This window comes from Phyllobates terribilis, unplaced genomic scaffold, assembly GCF_046119375.1.
Source record: "Phyllobates terribilis strain yellow unplaced genomic scaffold, ASM4611937v1 Scaffold_1__5_contigs__length_1240528914, whole genome shotgun sequence".
Taxonomy (NCBI): Eukaryota; Metazoa; Chordata; class Amphibia; order Anura; family Dendrobatidae; genus Phyllobates; species Phyllobates terribilis.
Window position 1 is genome coordinate 320,747,425 of NW_027362761.1, and position 19,903 is coordinate 320,767,327.

At 43.9% G+C, this 19,903-nt stretch overlaps 1 protein-coding gene and 1 non-coding gene across 2 annotated transcripts; both read left to right on the top strand.

Moving 5' to 3' along the window:
* The first annotated feature begins 104 nt into the window (after positions 1–104).
* RANBP1 (RAN binding protein 1) lies at positions 105–15,859 on the top strand. The gene is made up of 6 exons (XM_073675796.1): positions 105–330; positions 3,598–3,734; positions 4,504–4,661; positions 7,645–7,773; positions 12,614–12,676; positions 14,172–15,859. Exons 1-6 carry the CDS (start codon positions 316–318, stop codon positions 14,294–14,296), a joined length of 627 nt encoding a protein of 208 aa, XP_073531897.1. The 5' UTR covers positions 105–315; the 3' UTR covers positions 14,297–15,859.
* Positions 12,704–12,831, top strand: LOC141175210 (small nucleolar RNA SNORA77). The gene has a single exon (XR_012253022.1). It is a non-coding gene; the product is annotated as a small nucleolar RNA SNORA77 (small nucleolar RNA).
* Positions 15,860–19,903: the final 4,044 nt, after the last annotated feature.

Below are 19,903 nucleotides of genomic sequence, written 5' to 3' on the forward strand. Positions count from 1 at the left end.
CGATAATGCAAGCAGCGCAGCGCCACTCCTGTGTGTACTCCGAGTTTCCTACACATTCTGCATTTTAATATGCCTAACAGCTATTACAAATTACAATGGCAGCGGATATGACGTCAGTGAAGTCTCCGAAGCCGGCCGCCATATTGATAACGGCACGTTGTGACGTTCCGCAATCCAGTGTTGGAGCTTGCGCGGTGACGCACACTTTTACGTGCTGCTAGTGGGAGGGAGGAAAAACAGCGCGAAACCGCGGAGCGAGGGCGACATCCTGCTGCCGAGACCCGTGCCGTGTAATCCGCCTGCATCCTCCTCCTGATGGCCGACACCAAGGTGAGTGCGACAGCTGCCGGAGCTGCCCACCTCGCAGGCGCCGGGGACGGCTCCTATTAACACGGGGAGCGGCGAGTGTCGGGGCGGGGGCCTCAGCCGGGGCAACTTGTCGTCATGGGCGAGGTGAGAGCTGTGGTGCTGGGGAGAGCGCGGCGGCGGGGACCGTTATCCTCCTGCCGGGACTCCTGCTCCTCCCTCCCATGTCTTACAAGTAGTCTATTGTCCCCTGTTATCAGCCGTTAGATGCCTAGCTCGTGTTCAGTAGGATCCTGACAGAAGCCTTTGTGCTCCTTCCTTCACTACTACCACTATTCTGCTGATTAGTCGGAGTAGTAGTAGATTCTCCCATCATCCCTCACTGCTTATCCTGAACACCGGCGGCAGGTAATACCGCATTCCTGGCAGCTGATTGGCCGAGAGGAGTCACTTGACCAACTCCAGAGCACTGAACGGTTTATTGCCTCCTGGACCTGATTCCTCACCTGCAGAAACCTTACCAAGCTTTAACCCCCTAGGTGCAGGTAAGTGGCGTTCCTGGAGGTCACACATTCCTTTTACAGGCTGAACCGCGTGCTGGAGCCCTGAGCACAGGAGGATGGAGATGAGCAGTTAGTTCGCACTGCCTTGGCGTCCTGTCTATTGTGCAACGACTTCTTTACCTTTGACCGGTATCCTGCTCGCTTCTGGGACGTGCATCATATAGTCTCAGGCCTAGTAATGCCAGACACCGAGAATGGCACGTGCGGAAGTGAGCAATGTCTGCCACAGCACGGGTGACAGGCGTCAGGGTAGTGCAGATGAATTGCTCATCTCTGGAGGTGAGAGAGGCCAGGAGCAATTTAAAAGGGAAAAAAAATCTAGTTCCTCTGATCTTAGGACTTTCCCTGCAGTGCTCTCTTGCCACATGCATGCTCAGAACTGCTGCAGTCAATCCCTGACCTGTGTGGTCTTGTGCTATGCCCACATGCATCACGTTGGGGTCAGTGATTGGCTGCAGTGCCCATGTATAGCATGGTGCCACTGAAGGACAAGGCACTGGCGGGAAATGTGTTCTGATTTTTATTTCCTTTTGTGCCATCGGTAAAACATTCTTAATTTTTTTTATCCCAGAAAATGCTTTTGTCATGATCTGAGTCTCCTAGCAGCACACAGTGTCAGTGCTCTCACTATCTCTCCATGTCATTGTCTGTTATCTGGGCAGTTTATTTCAGCTAGGTTACCAGTGCACATAGACTTACTACTGATGGCTGTTTATTTTTTATCAAAGGACTAAAACTTCCAGAGTTTGCTTCCGTATTTATTTATTTTTTTATCCTGGCTCTCTTGCATGTAGTTGATACACCCCAGAAAGCTATTGGCATACATGTAACTGTATCTATAGTGTCCTTTTCAAATATTCTGGGCTGCTATGGGTCATAAAATAATCCAGTAATCCTACAGTGGTAGTACGAGTGATATGCTTCAACTTGTGACCAGAGGAGTTCACTTCAACTATCCTGGACCTTGATATGATTTGGGGACCTATAAATGCATAATGACCTTTAGATGCCCATTTGGTGGGTGATGGTTTAGACCCCTGGCTGTGCCACATTGGGCGGCTATTGGGAACAACTGAGGCTTTGTTGACAGAGCACTGGTTCAGCAAAAATGTTATCACTTTTTTCCCCTCCAAATAGCACACATATGGATTATGTAACTATGCTCTTGTCCTGCTGTAAAAAATAAAAACCCTACAGCCTTTGCATAGAGCAATAATTAACCCATTAGTGAACACTACTATACCTTTTTATTGGGGCCCTAGGCTCCAGAACTTTAATTTTACGCACTAGGCTAAAGACTGCATGGGGGTCTCATACCAGCTGCAATGGGAGATTCCTCTCTCCTTTGCCAGTCGCTGACTTGTATTGTTCAAAATTATTGTAATTGCTTGTGCTTTGTATACCCCTTTCACATGGAATAAATGGCGCTATAATAAAAAAGAATAACTTTAGACTGCAGAGCCTTTCTTCTGGTGACTGGATTAGAGGAACCTCAGATGCAGCAGTCGCCGCTATTAAGTCTGTCATCATTTCCCAAGCACAATTGTGGGGTGTCCTGTCAATTAAGGTGGATTGTGTATGTGGGTGTTGTAAAATTGAAAATAAAAAGAAAATTCTGAAAAAAAAAAATCTTGTTTTTTTTTTTTTTTTCTTGTAAACTGTTTAATTTTAAAAAAAAGTGCCCATATCTAGTCTTGCTATATCCATAATGATCCAAACCATTAAATTATCACGCCTTTATCCCATGCAGGCAACACTTGAAGACCAAAATAAAATGCCAGATTTGCTGCCCCTCCCCTGGAAATGAAAAGGATTTATGTACCTGAAATTGGATCCAATATAAACCTCAAAAATTGCTTCTTTACACAGTTCTGTTAACAGAACAAGAGCTATCTGCCTTACAATGAAGTGATACAAAATAAAGTTTTAATGGGTGCAAAAGTTGTTGTAGAGCACAAACAATTTGAATCTGCAATCCACGTTATCGTATCAAACAAGGCAATAAACTTCATACAATTTGTGATATATTTTCTAGCTAGGCAGGGTGACACAGCTGAAAATCCTTCAGGAGATATCGGCCTCCTTAGGCTTCTGAATGGCAGATGATGTACAGCCTTGTCGATCAGAGCTTGCTCTTTGAAAGATCTGGGGCCAAATGACAGCATAATGGGATATTTCAAACTTGACAGAAGTAGGCTGGTCATGGACACATGCTGCTATATGGAAATGCCCTTTAATAAATGTACTTCTGTCTAAGAACATCATGTTTATCAGTAGATTTCCTTTAAATGTATTATTTCCATTTTGCAAAGATGTTTGCTCTACCCTGGCGGCTTAAAGGGAACTTATGTTGAAAATGGTAGCTGATCTGCAGCAGGATGTTATAGAGCTGATCAGATTAATAAACACTTTTTTTTTTTTTTCAACCTTGTATTTGATTGAAATTTCTGGTATTTGTATGGAGGAGTCCAGTGGGTAGTCCTATTCGGAGATCCAATAGTTTTCACTGTATGACTGCACATGCATAGATAGCTGTCAGTCACTGAGTGGACTGGCCTCATAAATGCAAACACCAGGGATTTCAATATATAGAATAAAAGTTAAACTGAATATTTCCAACAAACCTCTGTATGATTCTGCTCCGCTTCTTTATACCAAGCTGCTTACACATCGGACTGTATGTATGACGTGACAGGTTCCCTTTAATGACAGAGTTCTGTTGTTTCAGGACCCCAAAGAGGGGCATGATACTTCTGTTGAAAATGCAGATGAAGTCAATCACGATCCTCAATTTGAACCTATTGTTTCATTGCCGGAGCAAGAGATTAAGACACTTGAAGAAGATGAAGAAGAGCTATTTAAAATGTACGTAGATTTTTAATTGTAAGCTCTTCCCAAATTCATGGGTGATAGTGTCTCTGGTAAGCTTAAGTACCAAATGCGAAACACAAAATTCAAGCCAGTTTCTAGTATTTGCACCTAAGTTTATCTGCTGCTTCCATTGGTTTGTTTATATTTTCCAAAAAGAAAGTGATTTTTTTTTTTTTCCCCCGCTAATGAATTTTCACCTTTTTTTTTGTCTACTTTAGTAATTGCTATTAATAAAATTCCATACCTCTAACTAGCTTTCAGTCTGATTGCATGTTTCTTTTGGGAATGTATTCAAGAACTGCCGTATAAAAACAATCAGTTTGTATTGTCATGTAAATTTTAAGCGGCTAAGGGTATGTGCACATGATCAGGAGCCTCTGGGGGTTTGATGCTGCGTATTTATGCAGAGTCAAACCAGCAATGTGCATATGTTACAGCAGAGTGGATGGGATTTCTAGAAATCCCATGTCCACTATGCGTCTCTATGCACCTGCGGAAGCTGGCATGCGGCACGTCTTTCCAGACCGCAGCATGTCAATTTATCTTGCGACTCCCCATAGATTAACATCTATGCGGAAAGTCCGCAGGTGAGAGGTAAAAAATGGCACCGCTGATTTGCATATTGAGCGTAAGCCGCTGCCAGCTATTCAGCTGTGTTGGGGCCGCAGGCGGCTCCGGACAGTGTGCACAAACCCTAACATATATTTTGTTTTGTGTGCTTGCATTGAAGTATATCAACTGTACTAAATGTATCTTTCTGCAGGAGAGCAAAGTTGTTCCGATTTGCTTCTGAGAATGACCCCCCTGAGTGGAAAGAACGAGGCACTGGTGATGTTAAACTACTTAAACACAAAGAGAAAGGAACAATCCGTCTTTTGATGAGGAGAGATAAGACACTGAAAATCTGTGCTAATCATTATGGTAGGTGATGAATACCACTGTCTTTACAAAAAAAAAAAAAAAAAGTGTATATATGTTTCAGTATTCAATGCTACAGAGGTAAGATCTAGTCCTTTACTTGACTTTGCTGTAGATTTCACAGTTTGTTAGCATTTGGCAAATCCAGAATAAAATCTGTCGGCATGCTGTGCATTTAAACAATTAAAGGGGTTTCCACGCTTAGAAAAGCGGTCCCCAACAAATCAGAAAGTAGTGAAAAGAAAAAAACAATACTTGCTGTTACCGCTGCCGTAGCGTTGTCCAGCACAGTTTTTCTCAGTGACCTCACCCCTCTGCAGACTTTCCGGGGCACCCTGCGCCATGCGTAACTCGTAAGTGACTTTTACTATGTAAATGTATGCAGCATCAGTACGAGGCTTCATAGGCTTTTATGAGAACAGCGACTTACAACTCACACACAGAGTATAGAGTGAGCCGGCAGGTCTTATTTATGGTGAAGTCACTGAGAAGAGTAGAATAGAGTTGGACACCGGAGAGGGCAGCAGTAGGGGAGTACATTCTCACACTACATTACATGCACATTCTCGTGCTTCTTTAACATAAGTCTCATGTGATAGGTTTCATAAAAGCTATGATTATCTTTTGTACATATACTTTTAATTGTTTACTTCCCAAGTACAAGGCTTTATTCTTAATGGGTTTTAAAGTCTTGCTGCTGTAGGTGATGCAACTACTGCACATACCTTGTTGTCCTGCTGCTTCTGACATGGATCCCAACAGTACAATGCTGCTTGCTATCTCGGCTCTTGTCTTCACAGCATATTGGACTGTGAAGTGGGAGGAAGGCATCCTAGTTAGGGAGAACATATTGCTGGACTGTAGAAAGGAGAGACACATGGGAAGGGATTTGGCGAATACCTGTTCCTCAGCTTCTGGTGCAGAAATTACTCAAGATATGAAGCTGTGCTAGTACGTGCATACACAGACCTCTTATCCAGCTTTTTTTTTTTTTTTTTTTTTTTTTTTTTTTTTTTTCTCTAGTACGGTACACCCACATGACAAGGTCTGAAACAAGGAGCAGGTAAACTGCATATGAGGGCTTTGAAAATGAAGGAAACCTTAGACTAAGGGCTTTTTCACACTTCAGTGTGTCCGGTTTGTGTGGTGACCGTTTCCACACGTACTTTAAACACTTGACACACGCGGACCCGTGCAAATGAATGGGTCTGCGCACATGTCGGGGTGTTTCCATGGACCGTGTGATCCACACGTAGACATATGTCCATTTTTGACCGGCAGCACGGATCACATGGACCCATTCAAGTCAATGGGCCGTGTTAACACGTACCGCACACGGATGCCATCCGTGTGACATGTAACGGCGCTTGGGAATCTGCGGTACAGTTAGCTCTGTTCCCGAGCGCTGAATGTTGCCCTCATCGTAGTCTCCTGCCGGCGCTGCGATCAGCACCATAATGAGTTGCAGTCTGCTCCCACAGTGTCCACCTGTAAAAATAAGAATAAAATAAAAAAAAAATCCATATACTCACCTGTCCTAAGTGTCCCCCGCTGTAATCCACGCCACCGCTCGAGCTGGAGAGAGTGACTCCTTACAGTGAGCTGTGTCCTGTCGCTCACAGAGCGCAGCGGAGGTCCTGGGCCCGCTCGCTGCAGGAGTCATTCTCCCCTGCTCCTCGGTGTGAGCGGTCGCATGGATTACAGCGGGGGACACTTAGGACCGATGAGTATATGGATTTTTTTATTTTTTTATTTTATTCGTATTTTTACAGGTGGACACTGTGGGAGCAGACGACTACTACTACTACTACTACCAGCGCCGGCAGGAGACAATGATGAGGGCAGCGTTCAGCACCCGGCGTTTGGGAACAGCGCTAACTGTACCGCTGATTCCTAGGCTCTGGTACGTGTGCTCCTAATGCGGCACACTTGCCACAGGTGCACATGGACATGCATATCTCCAGTACTGTTTTTTCTGGTACCGGAAATATCTGGACATGTGAAACCAGCCTAAAATCAGGTTGACTAGCATATTTTAAAATTAGATAGCATACACACCATTGTTATTCAATCGGTCTATTTAGTTTAGTTTTTTTTCTCACACTGGGTGAGTGTCCGTGTGTTAAGACTAGTGTGTTGCAATTTTTGATTTTTTATCAGTTTTTCAGATAAGACTCATCATTTCAAGTCTACAAGTGTGCACAGAAAAATAAACATCCAATACTGATCATCCATTTTGCATGACATTTATGGATGTGCTGCAATCATCGAGATGTGTTTTGGTCTTGAACATGTATAAAAAAAGATTCCCCCCCCCCCCCCCCCCCCCGGTGTGAAAAACTGATTTTTCAAAGTCTCGCCTTGTGGCGTTTGTTTTTGTTTTTTTAAATACACAGTATGACCAATAACATGTAAACATCAGGTTTGTTTTCCCCATGTTAATTGTGTCTTTAGTAGTGTTGAGCAAGTATGTTCTGTTAACCCTTTCGCCGAGTATGCTCGGGCGAGCACCGAGTATTTACAGCTGCTCGGTGTTATGTTTAAATCGCTCCCGTGTGCATGATTTGCGACTGTTTGACAGCTTTATTACATGTGAGGAATTCAAAAGAAACCATCATTCCTCACATGTAATAAAGCTGTCAAACAGTCACAAATCATGCATACATGAGCGATTTAAACATATCACCGAGCCGCTGTAACTACTCGGTGCTCGCCTGAGCAGACTCGGCGAAAGGGTTAACAGAACATACTCGCTCAACACTAGTCTTTAGTCTTTCACTATCTAGTACAGGTCTGAACAAGACTCGGGTAACAAATGTCCCTAAATATTTCTCCATGTGATGTTTGTTACTTTCAGCTGCCTCAAACATGGGTGGTAGTGAGGAGAGAGAACTTGTCTACTAGTTCTACGCCTGATCTACTCAACTGAGATATATGGTGGAAGATGATGGCTAAAGTGAAAGTAAAAATCCCCTTTTTCTTCTAGTGACCCCATCTATGGAACTGAAACCCAACGCTGGAAGTGACAGAGCCTGGGTCTGGAATACATATTCAGATTACGCCGATGAAGCACCAAAACCTGAATTACTGGCCATTCGGTTTTTAAATGCAGAGAGTGAGTATTTTATATTGTGTGGCTCATGCGCTCCATTTGTGTAAGCACCTGACCTTATGGTGATCCTAGAAAGTAACAATTTTTGATAATTGTATGGAGGTGTAGTAAATAGAATCAGTTATTGTCATAATCTAAATAGTTGCTAAAGGGTATTTTTTTTTTTTCTTCTAGCATTCTTTAAAACCAGGGCTATAATTTGTTTGCTAGGCAACAGATCCGTTTCATATGCACCAGTTTTAGCACTTGAGTACAGTGTGAAGTGTATACATATAACAGAGGATCACAGCTGGAATTGGAAAACCTTAGATTTTTATTTTATTTACTTGTATAGCGCCATTAATTCCGCAGCACTTTTCAGACATTATCACTGTCCCCATTGGGGTCACAATCTAAATTCCCTATCAGTATGTCTTTTTGGAGTGTGGGAGGAAACCGGAGAACCTGGGGAGAACATACAAACTCCTTGCAGATATAGATATCTCAAATATTCTCATTACCCTGCACATAGTGCATACATTTTTATTTTCTTTAAATGGGTTTTCCCATGAACAGAAAAAAAAAAAAAAAACATTTTAATCAATAGATCTTGAAATAAAAATAAGTTCCCCAATTTGATGTGTTAAAAACAAATGTTCCTGTGCTGAGATAATCTTATAAATGTGTCCCTGCTGTGTACTGTGTAATGGCTGTATCTGACCGTGCAGGGACAAGGTCTGATCATACCACAGCTCCTCACCAGGGGAGGTTACAGGACAGGATTTTTTTTCTTTTTTTTAACACATCCAATTGTTGAAATTATTATTATTCTAAGATCTATTAATTGTTCTTTGTTTGTGGGAAAACCCCTTTTAAGAAGATATCTATAATTGTATGACCATGACAACCTAACAAACATCTAGGAAACAATTTTTTTATTTTTGGAGGGAGGGGGGCTCATGCAGTTGCCATATTACCGTTCTGTGTATGTGATGTTTAATGTAATTATATGCTGGTTTATATGTGTTCTCGTGCGATATAAACTGATGACATAAGGAAATGCTGATTGGGGTTTGACCACAGAGATGCTAAGTGATCACAAAAACAAAGTGGCTGTGTCGTGTGCAGTGAACTGCATCAGCGATATAGGGGAAAATGCATGGCCACAGCCCCTTCATTCTATTAATTGGTGGTTGTCCCAGTGGTCAGTTTTCCACAATTCTGCAACAGAGATCTCGATATTGACTTGTAAGCACATCAGCATGCTTGTTTTCGTACAACCCATTGGGGCTGAATTACTGAAAATTTCTAACATCTAGACAGTGCAAACTTGGACTAGACAGGATCATGTCGGAAAATATGGTGCATTTTAGACTATCTTGTCCGTAGGATTAACCTTTTTAACCCATGTATATGAGCATGAAGGTCATAGGAAGCTGAATAAAATGATACCTTGATATCTGTAGTCCGATGTTTTAGTCCAGAGAGATCCACATTTTTCTTGTATGCAAATGAGCTGGTCAAAATTATGGGCCAGACACTGATCTACATGAGAATCTGCCTCCAGAGCTTATTTTTAGTAAAAGGCGGCGTTACCAGTGTGATACAGTGCCTACAAGTAGTATTCAACCGCCTGCAGATTTAGCTGGTTGACACATGCGGAATTAACTTGGCATTGTGACATTTGTACTGTAGATCAGCCTGGAAGTGGGAAATGCACTGCAGCAAATTTTGTTTGTTTTTTTTTTGTTTGTTTTTTTTTAAAAAACGTAAAAAGTTAATTCAGAGTGTCATTTATTATTCAACCCCTCAAACCACAAGAATTCTGTTTGGTCCCCCTAAAGTATTAAGTAGTTCAGGCACCAAGAATGAGCTTCACATGTGTGGATTAAAGATCTCTTTTTCCAGCCTTTTCTGACTATTTAAGACCCTCCCCAAACTTGTGAACAGCACTCAGACATGGTCAACATGGGAAAGACAAAGGAGCATTCCAAGGCCATCAGAGACAAGATCGTGGAGGGTCACAAGGCTGGCAAGGGGTACAAAACCCTTTCCAAGGAGTTGGGCCTACCTGTCTCCACTGTTGGGAGCATCATCCGTAAGTGGAAGGCTTATGGAACTACTGTTAGCCTTCCACGGCCAGGACAGCCTTTGAAAGTGTCCTCCCGTGCCGAGGCCAGGCTTGTCCGAAGAGTCAAGGCTAACCCAAGGACAACAAGGAAGGAGCTCCGGGAAGATCTCATGGCAGTGGGGACATTGGTTTCAGTCAATACCATAAGTAACGTACTCCACCGCAATGGTCTCCGTTCCAGACGAGCCCGTAAGGTACCTTTTACTTTCAAAGCGTCATGTCAAGGCTCGTCTACAGTTTGCTCATGATCACTTGGAGGACTCTGAGACAGACTGGTTCAAGGTTCTATGGTCTGATGAGACCAAGATCGAGATCTTTGGTGCCAACCACACACGTGACGTTTGGAGACTGGATGGCACTGCATACGACCCCAAGAATACCATCCCTACAGTCAAGCATGGTGGTGGCAGCATCATGCTGTGGGGCTGTTTCTCTGCCAAGGGGCCTGGCCATCTGGTCCGCATCCATGGGAAGATGGATAGCACGGCCTACCTGGAGATTTTGGCCAAGAACCTCCGCTCCTCCATCAAGGATCTTAAGATGGGTCGTAATTTCATCTTCCAACAAGACAACGACCCAAAGCACACAGCCAAGAAAACCAAGGCCTGGTTCAATAGGGAAAAAGTCAAGGTGTTGGAGTGGCCTAGTCAGTCTCCTGACCTTAACCCAATTGAAAACTTGTGGAAGGAGCTCAAGAATAAAGTCCACATGAGACACCCAAAGAACCTAGATAACTTGGAGAAGATCTGCATGGAGGAGTGGGCCAAGATAAATCCACAGACCTGTGCCGGCCTGATCAGGTCTTATAAAAGATGATTATTAGCTGTAATTGCAAACAAGGGTTATTCCACAAAATATTAAACATAGGGGTTGTATAATTGACCCACACTTTTATGTTTAAAATTTAATAAAATTCAACTGAGCAACATAACTTTTTGGTTTGTAAGATTTATGCTTCTGTTCATAAAACCTACTCTCGTTTGCAGTTTGAAGGCTCTAACTTATTTGCATCTTATCAAACCAGCTAAATCTGCAGGGGGTTGAATACTACTTGTAGGCACTGTATGTGATGGCTGATCTCACTGCAGAGCTGAGTGTGATTTGTGATTATGCAGGTTCATCGGTGTTTCCTATTTTTCATTTTGCAGTCAACCATTGTTGGAATACATCAGAGCTGTGAGAGCTGCAGCGAATGTATTTGTAAGGAGACAAGGTTTAGTTGCACTGTTCTGTTACTTGTCTCACACTGGTAATGCACCTTTTATTAAAATGGTGCTCTGGAGGCCGATTCTCAGAGATCGGTGTCCTACCCATAGTTCTGCCACCCAGCGGTCGGCACTTCATAGCAAGTGACCATTTCTGCTACACACAAGCAATCAGAAAAAAAAATGTTTTAAAAAATATAAAATAAAGTTTAACCCCTTACTGGCCTGGGGCGTATTGGTACTCTCCAGGCCATCACCCCCAGTTCAGCACTGGTTCCGGCGCTGAGCCCGCACTGAACCTGGCACATGTCAGCTGTAAGAATCAGCTGACATGTGCCCGCAACAGCCGCGGGTGGAATCACGATCCACCCGCGGCTCTTGACCAGTTAAATGCCGCTGTCAATCTGACAGCGGCATTTAACCGCCAGCGCCGGAAGCACGTCACTTACCCCGCCCATCGGTGACCCCGGGTCACTGTTGGGTGGGCATGGCAAACCAGGGTCTACAGCAGACCCCAGTGGTTGTCATGTAAAGATTACTATGAGCGCCACCTTGTGGTTGACGCTCATAGTACAGGAGCATTTCTGCTACAAAGGGGTGATCTGCTCATCGCCTCTATGTAGCAGAGGCGATCAGACGGTCTCCTATGAAGACTATAGAAGCAAGCAAAAAGTGTGAAAAAAAAGTTTTTGAAAATATAAAAGTTTAAATCGCCCCATTCAAAATAAAATAATAAAAAATAAACCCCACATAGACATATTTGGTATTGCCGCTTTCAGAATCGCCCGATCTATCAATATAAAAAAAGAATTAATCCGATCGGTAAGCAGCGTAAGAAGAAAAAAAATTCCAAACGACAGAACTACTTTTTTTTTTTTCTCTCTCGCTCGCAGTAACATTGCAATAACGGCCGATCAAAACATCCTATCTACCCCAAACTGGTATCAATAAAACCATCAGCTCGGCGTGCAAAAAAATAAGCCTCCACCCAGCCCCAGATCCCAAAAAATGGAGACTAAGGGTCTCGGAAAAATGGCAACTTTTTTTTTTTAACAAACATTGGTTTTTTTTTTTCACCACTTAAATAAAAAAGAACCTATACATGTTTGGTATCTACAAACTCGTAATGGCCTGGAGAATCATAATGGCAGGTCAGTTTTGGCATTTAATGAACATACGAAGAAAAAAAACTGTGGAATTGCACTTTTTTGCAACTTCACCGCACTAGGAATTTTTTTTTCCCATTTTCCAGTACATGATATGGTAAAACCAATGGTGTCGTTCAAAAGTACAACTTGTCCCGCAAAAAATAAACCCTCACATTTCCATAAAAATGTTATGGCTCTGGGAAGAAGGGGAGCAAAAAACGAACGCATGAAAATGGAAAATGGCCTGGGGGTGAAGGGGTTAAGCTAGAATTCTGGCCCATTTGACTTAATAAATCTCCCTATTCTAGATATGCTTCTCCTAGTTTGTATGGTTTCCTTCACTCTTGATTGCAATGCATTTTTTTTTTCTTTTAAAATAGATGCTCAGAAGTTCAAGGCAAAATTTGAAGAATGTAGAAATGAAGTTAAGGAGACAACTAAAGGTAAGACATTTCTGTACTTCATTTGTTGCAGACTCACTCTGTGCTCAACTGTAAACTCCAGTTACAGCACTTTTTATGTCTGCTATATAAACACCATGGTCATCTGAACACTTTCTCTGCTGTAGAAAAGTTGTGTTTGATGATGGGATATTGAAAATGGTAATGTACAGGTGATGTGCTAGTCCGAGACCTCATTCACAGAACAGTTTTTTCTAGGTTTTGGGTTGTTTTTTTTTTTGTCCGATTCAGATTTTAGCATACATGGTCCACAACAGGTAAAATGCAGTTGGAGATATCTGCCAGCAGCTTAATCCCCTCTCGTTACTGAATAAACATGCATAGTCACCAAGCAGAGAGTGCTTAGGAGGCAAGTATCTCGTACAGTAGGTTCCCATAGAGTAGGGTGCCCTAATTTTGTTTTTATGCAATCAAGGATATACTGAATTGTAACACACTTCTAAATATGTGGTTTAAGGCCTCATTCAGATGTCTGTGATCTTCCTCATATGTGAAAACATGAACCTCCTTTGTGAACTTTCTTATTTATTTTAACTGACCCATAGACTTGTATGGTCAGTTTTGATCTGTGACTCAGATCACAAATCAACATGTCTTCATGTTTGTTTTTTTGTTTGTTTTTTTCTTTTGCGAGCATATGGCAAAAAGACATGTGAATATATATCTTCCCTTCCCATTCTTATCCTGATCCCTCTCTTTACAATCTCTCATTTTCTTTCCTTTCACCCCTTACTTTTCTCCCCTCCTCCCCACCTCTCCTTTTTTATCCACTTCAGGCCTTTTTCCCTTTCTATTACTTTTTCTCGTGGTGTGTGTTTTTGTTCCCCCAGTGCTTCAGTAGCGCTTTAAATGTAAGCCCCCTTGTCATATACTCACCCACCGGGATCTGCACTGTGTTTCGCCACAGCTCTGTTCCCGTGATGCCATTTTGTGAGTGCAGTTTGACTGGTCAGAAGTTACATCACAAACTCTCAATGCAGGTCTATGCTGGTCAGAATGAGGCTTTCATAGACTTGCATTGAAAAGTGACGTCCGGCTCGCTCCATGAAACACTGGAGCTGCTGGCAGGCCAGTTTTCACTGGAGATCGATGCTGGAAAACGATGAAAGCTGTGGCGGGTATGAGACAGGGGGAAGGGGACTTGCATTTAAAGCGCCACTCCAGCAGTGCAATAAAAAAGGCTGTAGAGGTGCTTTAAGTATTTGCTAATACCACCAAATTGAATGAGTTTCATGAAGTCTCATGCACACGTTGCTTATTTTTTCCTTGCAGATTTCACCCGCACTAATGAATGGGAAAAACACATGCAAAAAAAACTGCATCAAAATCGCATGTATATTATGCTACATTTTTCCTGCCAACACAGTATTTACAGCAGATTTTTCTGCTGCAGATGCCCTAAGGGTCTGGTGCTTTGATAAGTTAGTTTACTGGTGCTGTAGGGGGATGTATCATGTCACTTTTTTTCTCCCTGCAGATGTGACCAAAAATGATAGTGCTGATAAAGTGGCTGAGAAATTAGAAGAACTCTCTGTAAAGGAGGAAAGCAAGGTTCAAGACAAAGAAGATGCCAAGCAAGAAAAAACAGAAGAGAAGCAATAGGTCAACTAGAGCCTTGTTCTTTTATTTTTTACAAGGGACTTATAACTAAGGAAAAAGAACTAAGTTTAAACATTCAGGTTGTTTTTTTTTCTAAGCTTTTGTCCTTCAGCTGAATTCTTCAGAAACAAATCCATTCCCCAGTCATGAAAATGTACTGTGTTCACTTTCTTTTTCCATAGTGGAAACACTTATTTATAGTCATCCAAAGTAACAAATAAAACCAGTTTGAAAATGTACTGAAATCTATAATGATTATATCTTGGCTAGGAATATTCATGATTGTGGTCCTATGCAAGTGGCCATAGAAGACAGTTCAACATTGCATCTCCTTAGAGAGTTGTTTCATTGGAAAGGATGTAATGGGTTATTTTTGTGTGTTGACCCTGCTAGGATGACTGTTAAATGAATAAATTTGAACTGCGAATGAATAAATCTTGAGTTTTCATAAATGTCATTTTGGATTAATGGAATGTTTTCACAATTTCTCTTTTGAGGATCTTGCATGTTGGTACTAGATTTACTTGACCACCAAAGAATGCTTTGTCCTTTACCAACGATCAGTTATCTTCCCAGTGATGAATTGTTCCATGTTGTCTTTTCTGTTACTTTATTATTAGGTACCGTTGTTCTGGAGTGCTGAGAGCTTTGAAGCTTGGTTATGGCATGGCTGCTGTCATTTTTACATGGCAATGTTGTTGGCTCTGTTACCAGGCATATTAAGGGTTGTTACTGCAAATGTTTGATGCTATGGCTCCTGTAAGATGGATTTAGGCATTCACTTCCAAACCCCTATTGTGACCAATATTTCACATGTAATTTCTGTGCCAGAAGCCCTATGTCCTTGTTAATACTGAATGCAAGAGCAATTGGTTTTAGGACTTAAAATCTGAAACCTTTTATTCCTTCCATTAGTCACTGAGTGAGTGAAATGCTGGCAGTGCAGAACTGATTATAGTGATGACTCCAGGAGCAACAACTTCTGATTGTGGTTAGTGAGTGGCGTGCTCTGCCCTCAAGGATCCAGACATGAGCATTAGTAATAAGCAGATGAATGCTTGATACTTCCTTGTATCTGACAGTACATTGGGACTCAGAGGTTGCTTAATGTGTAGAAAGCATCCAATGACATCCAATGATTGGTCTGTATAAATCACCATAAGCAGATGACATATGCACTGCACTTCTGTATGGCCACATGTGGACAGCATTTCTTTGTTTCACTATAAGCTAAATGCACTTAATATGTACATGAAACCTAACTTTGATTTAGAGACGTTATTTCCTAAGTCCTAAAAGCATCGCTGAAATAAAAAAAAAAAAAAACCTCCTTAAGAGATGTATTTATTGACTCTGCATGTCAGAACATCACTGCAGCTAAACGCTGGTACACTTTAACTATCCTCACCCAATTTTTTACACTGCCAAGATTAATGGTATTTTATGCAACCAGAACAGTTAACATTTAATTATAGCAGTTGTTCTTTAGAGTGGTTTGTTACTAGAAGATATTTTCATCATTTCTCAACTAGTTTCCTTAGAAATAAACAGTTTTTCCCAAGACCACCTCTGTTGGGGATCATTTTTGTTTTGATATATAGTTGGCTCCAGAAATATTTTGATATGGACACAAGTTTTGGTATTTTAGCTGTTTACCAAAACATGTTAACCCCTTCCCGACCCGTGTCACAGCTTTTGTGACATGGAAACCGGTGCGTTCCCGACCCATGTCACAGCGTCTGCAGCGCGTGTGAGTGGGGTCATTCGGGTGTCAGTTGCTGATGCAACTGGACAACCTGTAGTTGACCCCACGGGAGTGGATTAAACACCCCCCCCCCCCCCCAATGGAAATTGGTGAAATATTTACAATCTGGGCATGGCCTGATGCATATAGCATCAGCCATTGGCTGGGGGGAGTGTCACCTCTGTGTGTCCCCCCCCTCCCTCCCGATCTGAGATGTGTTTGTGCTAGTGTCCATGTGATGCTAGCCCTCCAGTCAGACGTGGAGGGGGTTGTTTACAATGGCTGACCAAGCTCCCCAGCTTCATCCCGTCGGTGGAAGCTGAGGAGCTTGGTCACCCGCCGATCTGCCCCCCCCCCCCCCATTGCCGCCGCCATCACTGATTCGCCGCCGGTAATATTACACCCCCCCCCCCCTTGTCTGACTCCAGCCCACCACCTCTCCACCCCAGTCCAATTTCATACCGCTCCATCTCTCACGTCTTCATCCACCGGCTGGTGCTCTCCTTCTGCCAGCCGGTGTAAGGTGATCACAGGCAGCAGCAGGCTCACTGTAAATCCCCTGCGCCAGTGATCACCCACCATCCCTCCAAGTGATCACCGCCCTGCAGCTGCTGGCATCCTACCCCCCCCTTGCTGCTGTCGGCTCCTGCCCCACTTTCAGCCCCAGTGATCAACCCCCCACTGCTGCTGCTACTGCCGGCTTCCTGCCCCCCTTTCTGCCCCCTGGTGTGCCTGAGCGCGCCCCCTGGTCTGCCTGACTCCAGAAGTTTACACCAATTACTCACACTATAATAAAGTTTTTGTTTTTTTTTACACACGCACACAATGTCCCGCTCATCCCAGTCTAGGGCGTACACAGCTGAGGAGGCATATTCCATTATTGCCTCCGAAGCCGATAGTGAGGGAGAGGACCCCACGTTCCTCTCTTCCTCCCATTCTTCCTCCTCCAGTGACACCGACCCGGCACCAAGACGATGTCACAGGTCAAGACATCGTCCGGAGGCCGTGGAAGAAGACCCACAGCCATCTGTGAGTAACCCTCAACCTGGTGCTAGTCACGCCCAACCTAGCACCAGGGCCCCCGTGTGGACCCCCGTCCCTGAAAATTACACTCCACGGATTCCTGATTTCCTTCCCCAATCAGGAATCCAGTTCGAGACTGCAAACCTCAGGGAAATAGACTTTTTCAAAGTCTATTTCTCTGAGGCCATTGTCAGTCTCATGGTGGAGCAGACCAATATCTACGCCCAACAGTTTTTAGCTGCAAACCCAAATTCAATGTTTTCTACTTGGAGTCCCGTTGACTCAGTAGAAATGTTGAAATATTGGGGACTGGTACTTCACATGGGGATTGTGAAAAAAACAGAAATCCGCCAATACTGGAGTACTGATATTTTATATCAAACTCCAGTGTTCGGAATGGTGATGACCCGCAAAAGATTTGAGGTCATTCACAAATTTTTACACTTCAGGGATAACGCGGACAGCCTTCCCCGTGATGACCCGAATTTTGACAGACCGTTCAAAATTCGTCCGGTCATCGAACACTTCAGCAACAAGTTTGCTGAAGTGTACGTTCCCCAAAGGGAAATTTCTGTGGATGAATCCCTCATCCACTTCAAAGGGAGGCTTCAATTCTGACAATACCTGCCCAGTAAGAGGGCCAGGTACGGAATAAAACTCTACAAGCTGTGCTAGAGTGCCTCAGGGTACACTCACAGCTTTAGAGTGTACGAAGGAAAGGATTCGAGGATCCAGCCCCCAGAATGTCCACCTGCTCTGAAGGTGAGTGGGAAAATAGTGTGGGATTTTATCCGCCCACTGCTTGATAAAGGTTACCATCTATACGTTGATAACTTTTACACAAGCATTCCACTATTTTAGTCCCTCTCTGCCAGAACTACCGCCTCTTGCGGTACTGTGCGCAGAACACAGAGGGGTCTCCCTTTGATGCTAATTGAGCAGCCTCTCCCAAAGGGTGAGAGCAGAGCCCAATGTAGCGGCAACATGGTTGTGGTAAAGTTCAAAGACAAAAGGGACGTCTTTTTCTTGACCACAATCCATGGTCCCGGCCCCACGGCTACCACCATTAGAGGTACCCCAGCACCGGTCCACAAACCGGACATGGGGGGAGTTGATCTTTCTGATCAAGTCCTCCAGCCCTACAGTGCCATGCGGAAGGCGAAGGTTTGGTATAAAAAAAACTGGCCGTGCACATCGTTCAAATGGCACTGTATAACGCATACGTGCTATCACGATGTGCAGGCCAGACCACCAACACCTTCCTCAACTTCCAGGAGGTGGTGATAAAGGCCCTGATTTTTAGAGGTGAAGAAGAAGCGGGCCCCAGCACCCCTGGAACTCGAGTCTCCCGTGTGGTACCAGGGCAACATTTTCCCGGTGAGGTCACAGTAAGAAAAAGGTGCCGGGTCTGCCATAAAAGGGGGATAAGAAAGGTCACCTGTTTCCAATGTGAAACGTGTCCTGGCAAACCGGGACTGTTTGAATGCTTCAAAATTCATCACATGTCCCCGAATTAAACACATCCTGACCTTTCCTACAGAACTCACCCACACTAACATGACATACACTACAACACACACACCTCACGTACACTACAACACACACCAACCTATGTCAGGTTGGTGTATGTGAGGTTTTGTGTGTGGTGTATACACTACACTATACCACACCGCACACCAACCTGACATACACTACACAATTTGTGAAGCACCTGGAGGTGCTCACTATGCATCTAGATAAGTTCCCTGGGGGGTCTAGTTTCCAAAATGGGGTCACTTGTGGGGGAGCTCCAATGTTTAGGCACACAGGGGCTCTCCAAATGCGACATGGTGTCCGCTAACAAATTGAATGGAAAAAAGGCTCAAATTGTTAGCGGACACCATGTTGCATTTGGAGAGCCCCTGTGTGCGCTTAAACATTGGCGCTCCCCCACAAGTGACCCCATTTTGGAACCTAGACCCCCCCCCCAGGGAACTTATCTAGATGGGTGGTGAGAATTTTGAACCCCCCGGCTGCTTCACAAATGAATCCATAAAAATGAAAAAAGAAAATTTTTGTGGAAATTTTTTTTTTCACTTTTATGAATCAATTTGTGAAGCACCTGAGGGTTCAAAATGCTCACCACCCATCTAGATAAGTTCCCTGGGGGGTCTAGTTTCCAAAATGGGGTCACTTGTGGGGGATAAGGGAAGACCAGACAGTGACTGGGGGGCACAGGACTGTGGATCTTCTGTGCTGGTCCTAGGGGCACACTGGTGGGATGAGATCACAGCTGCAGTTCTTCCTCGGCTGGGAGTCCATTATTCCTTTTAGGCTCCTCTGCATTGCCACCCCTGTAGGGCCCTCTGCATAGCCATCCCAGTGCACTATGCCAGGCTCAAGGTCCAAGAGAACCAGGCACGACTGCTGTTATGCACTCTGTACAGCCTGCAGCAATACTCTCCCCAGTGGCAGCATGTCCCCTCACTGCCAGGACTGCATCCAGACTACTGTGCCAGAACCCCAAGAAGCCCCTGCCAATGCTTCGGTGTCTAATGCCATGCCGGAATGGGTCACTCAGATGTGGTAATCTATGACGCAGTCTATAGATAACCTAACCTTCACATTGCTTCAGGCTCTGCAGAGTCATGCCTTGGCTATGAACGCTACCCAGCAAAGGGAAAGCTCGACTCAGGGACATGTCGACCCGGGCACATCCACGTCTAGGTCAGGACGCAAGCGGACCCACAGGTCACATTCATCTGCGTCATCCTATAGCACACGGTCATCCCCTTCTAGGGAGAGACACCATAGTTCCAGGTCATCTAGACCGTTCCCTACCAGGGACAGACAATACAGTTCTC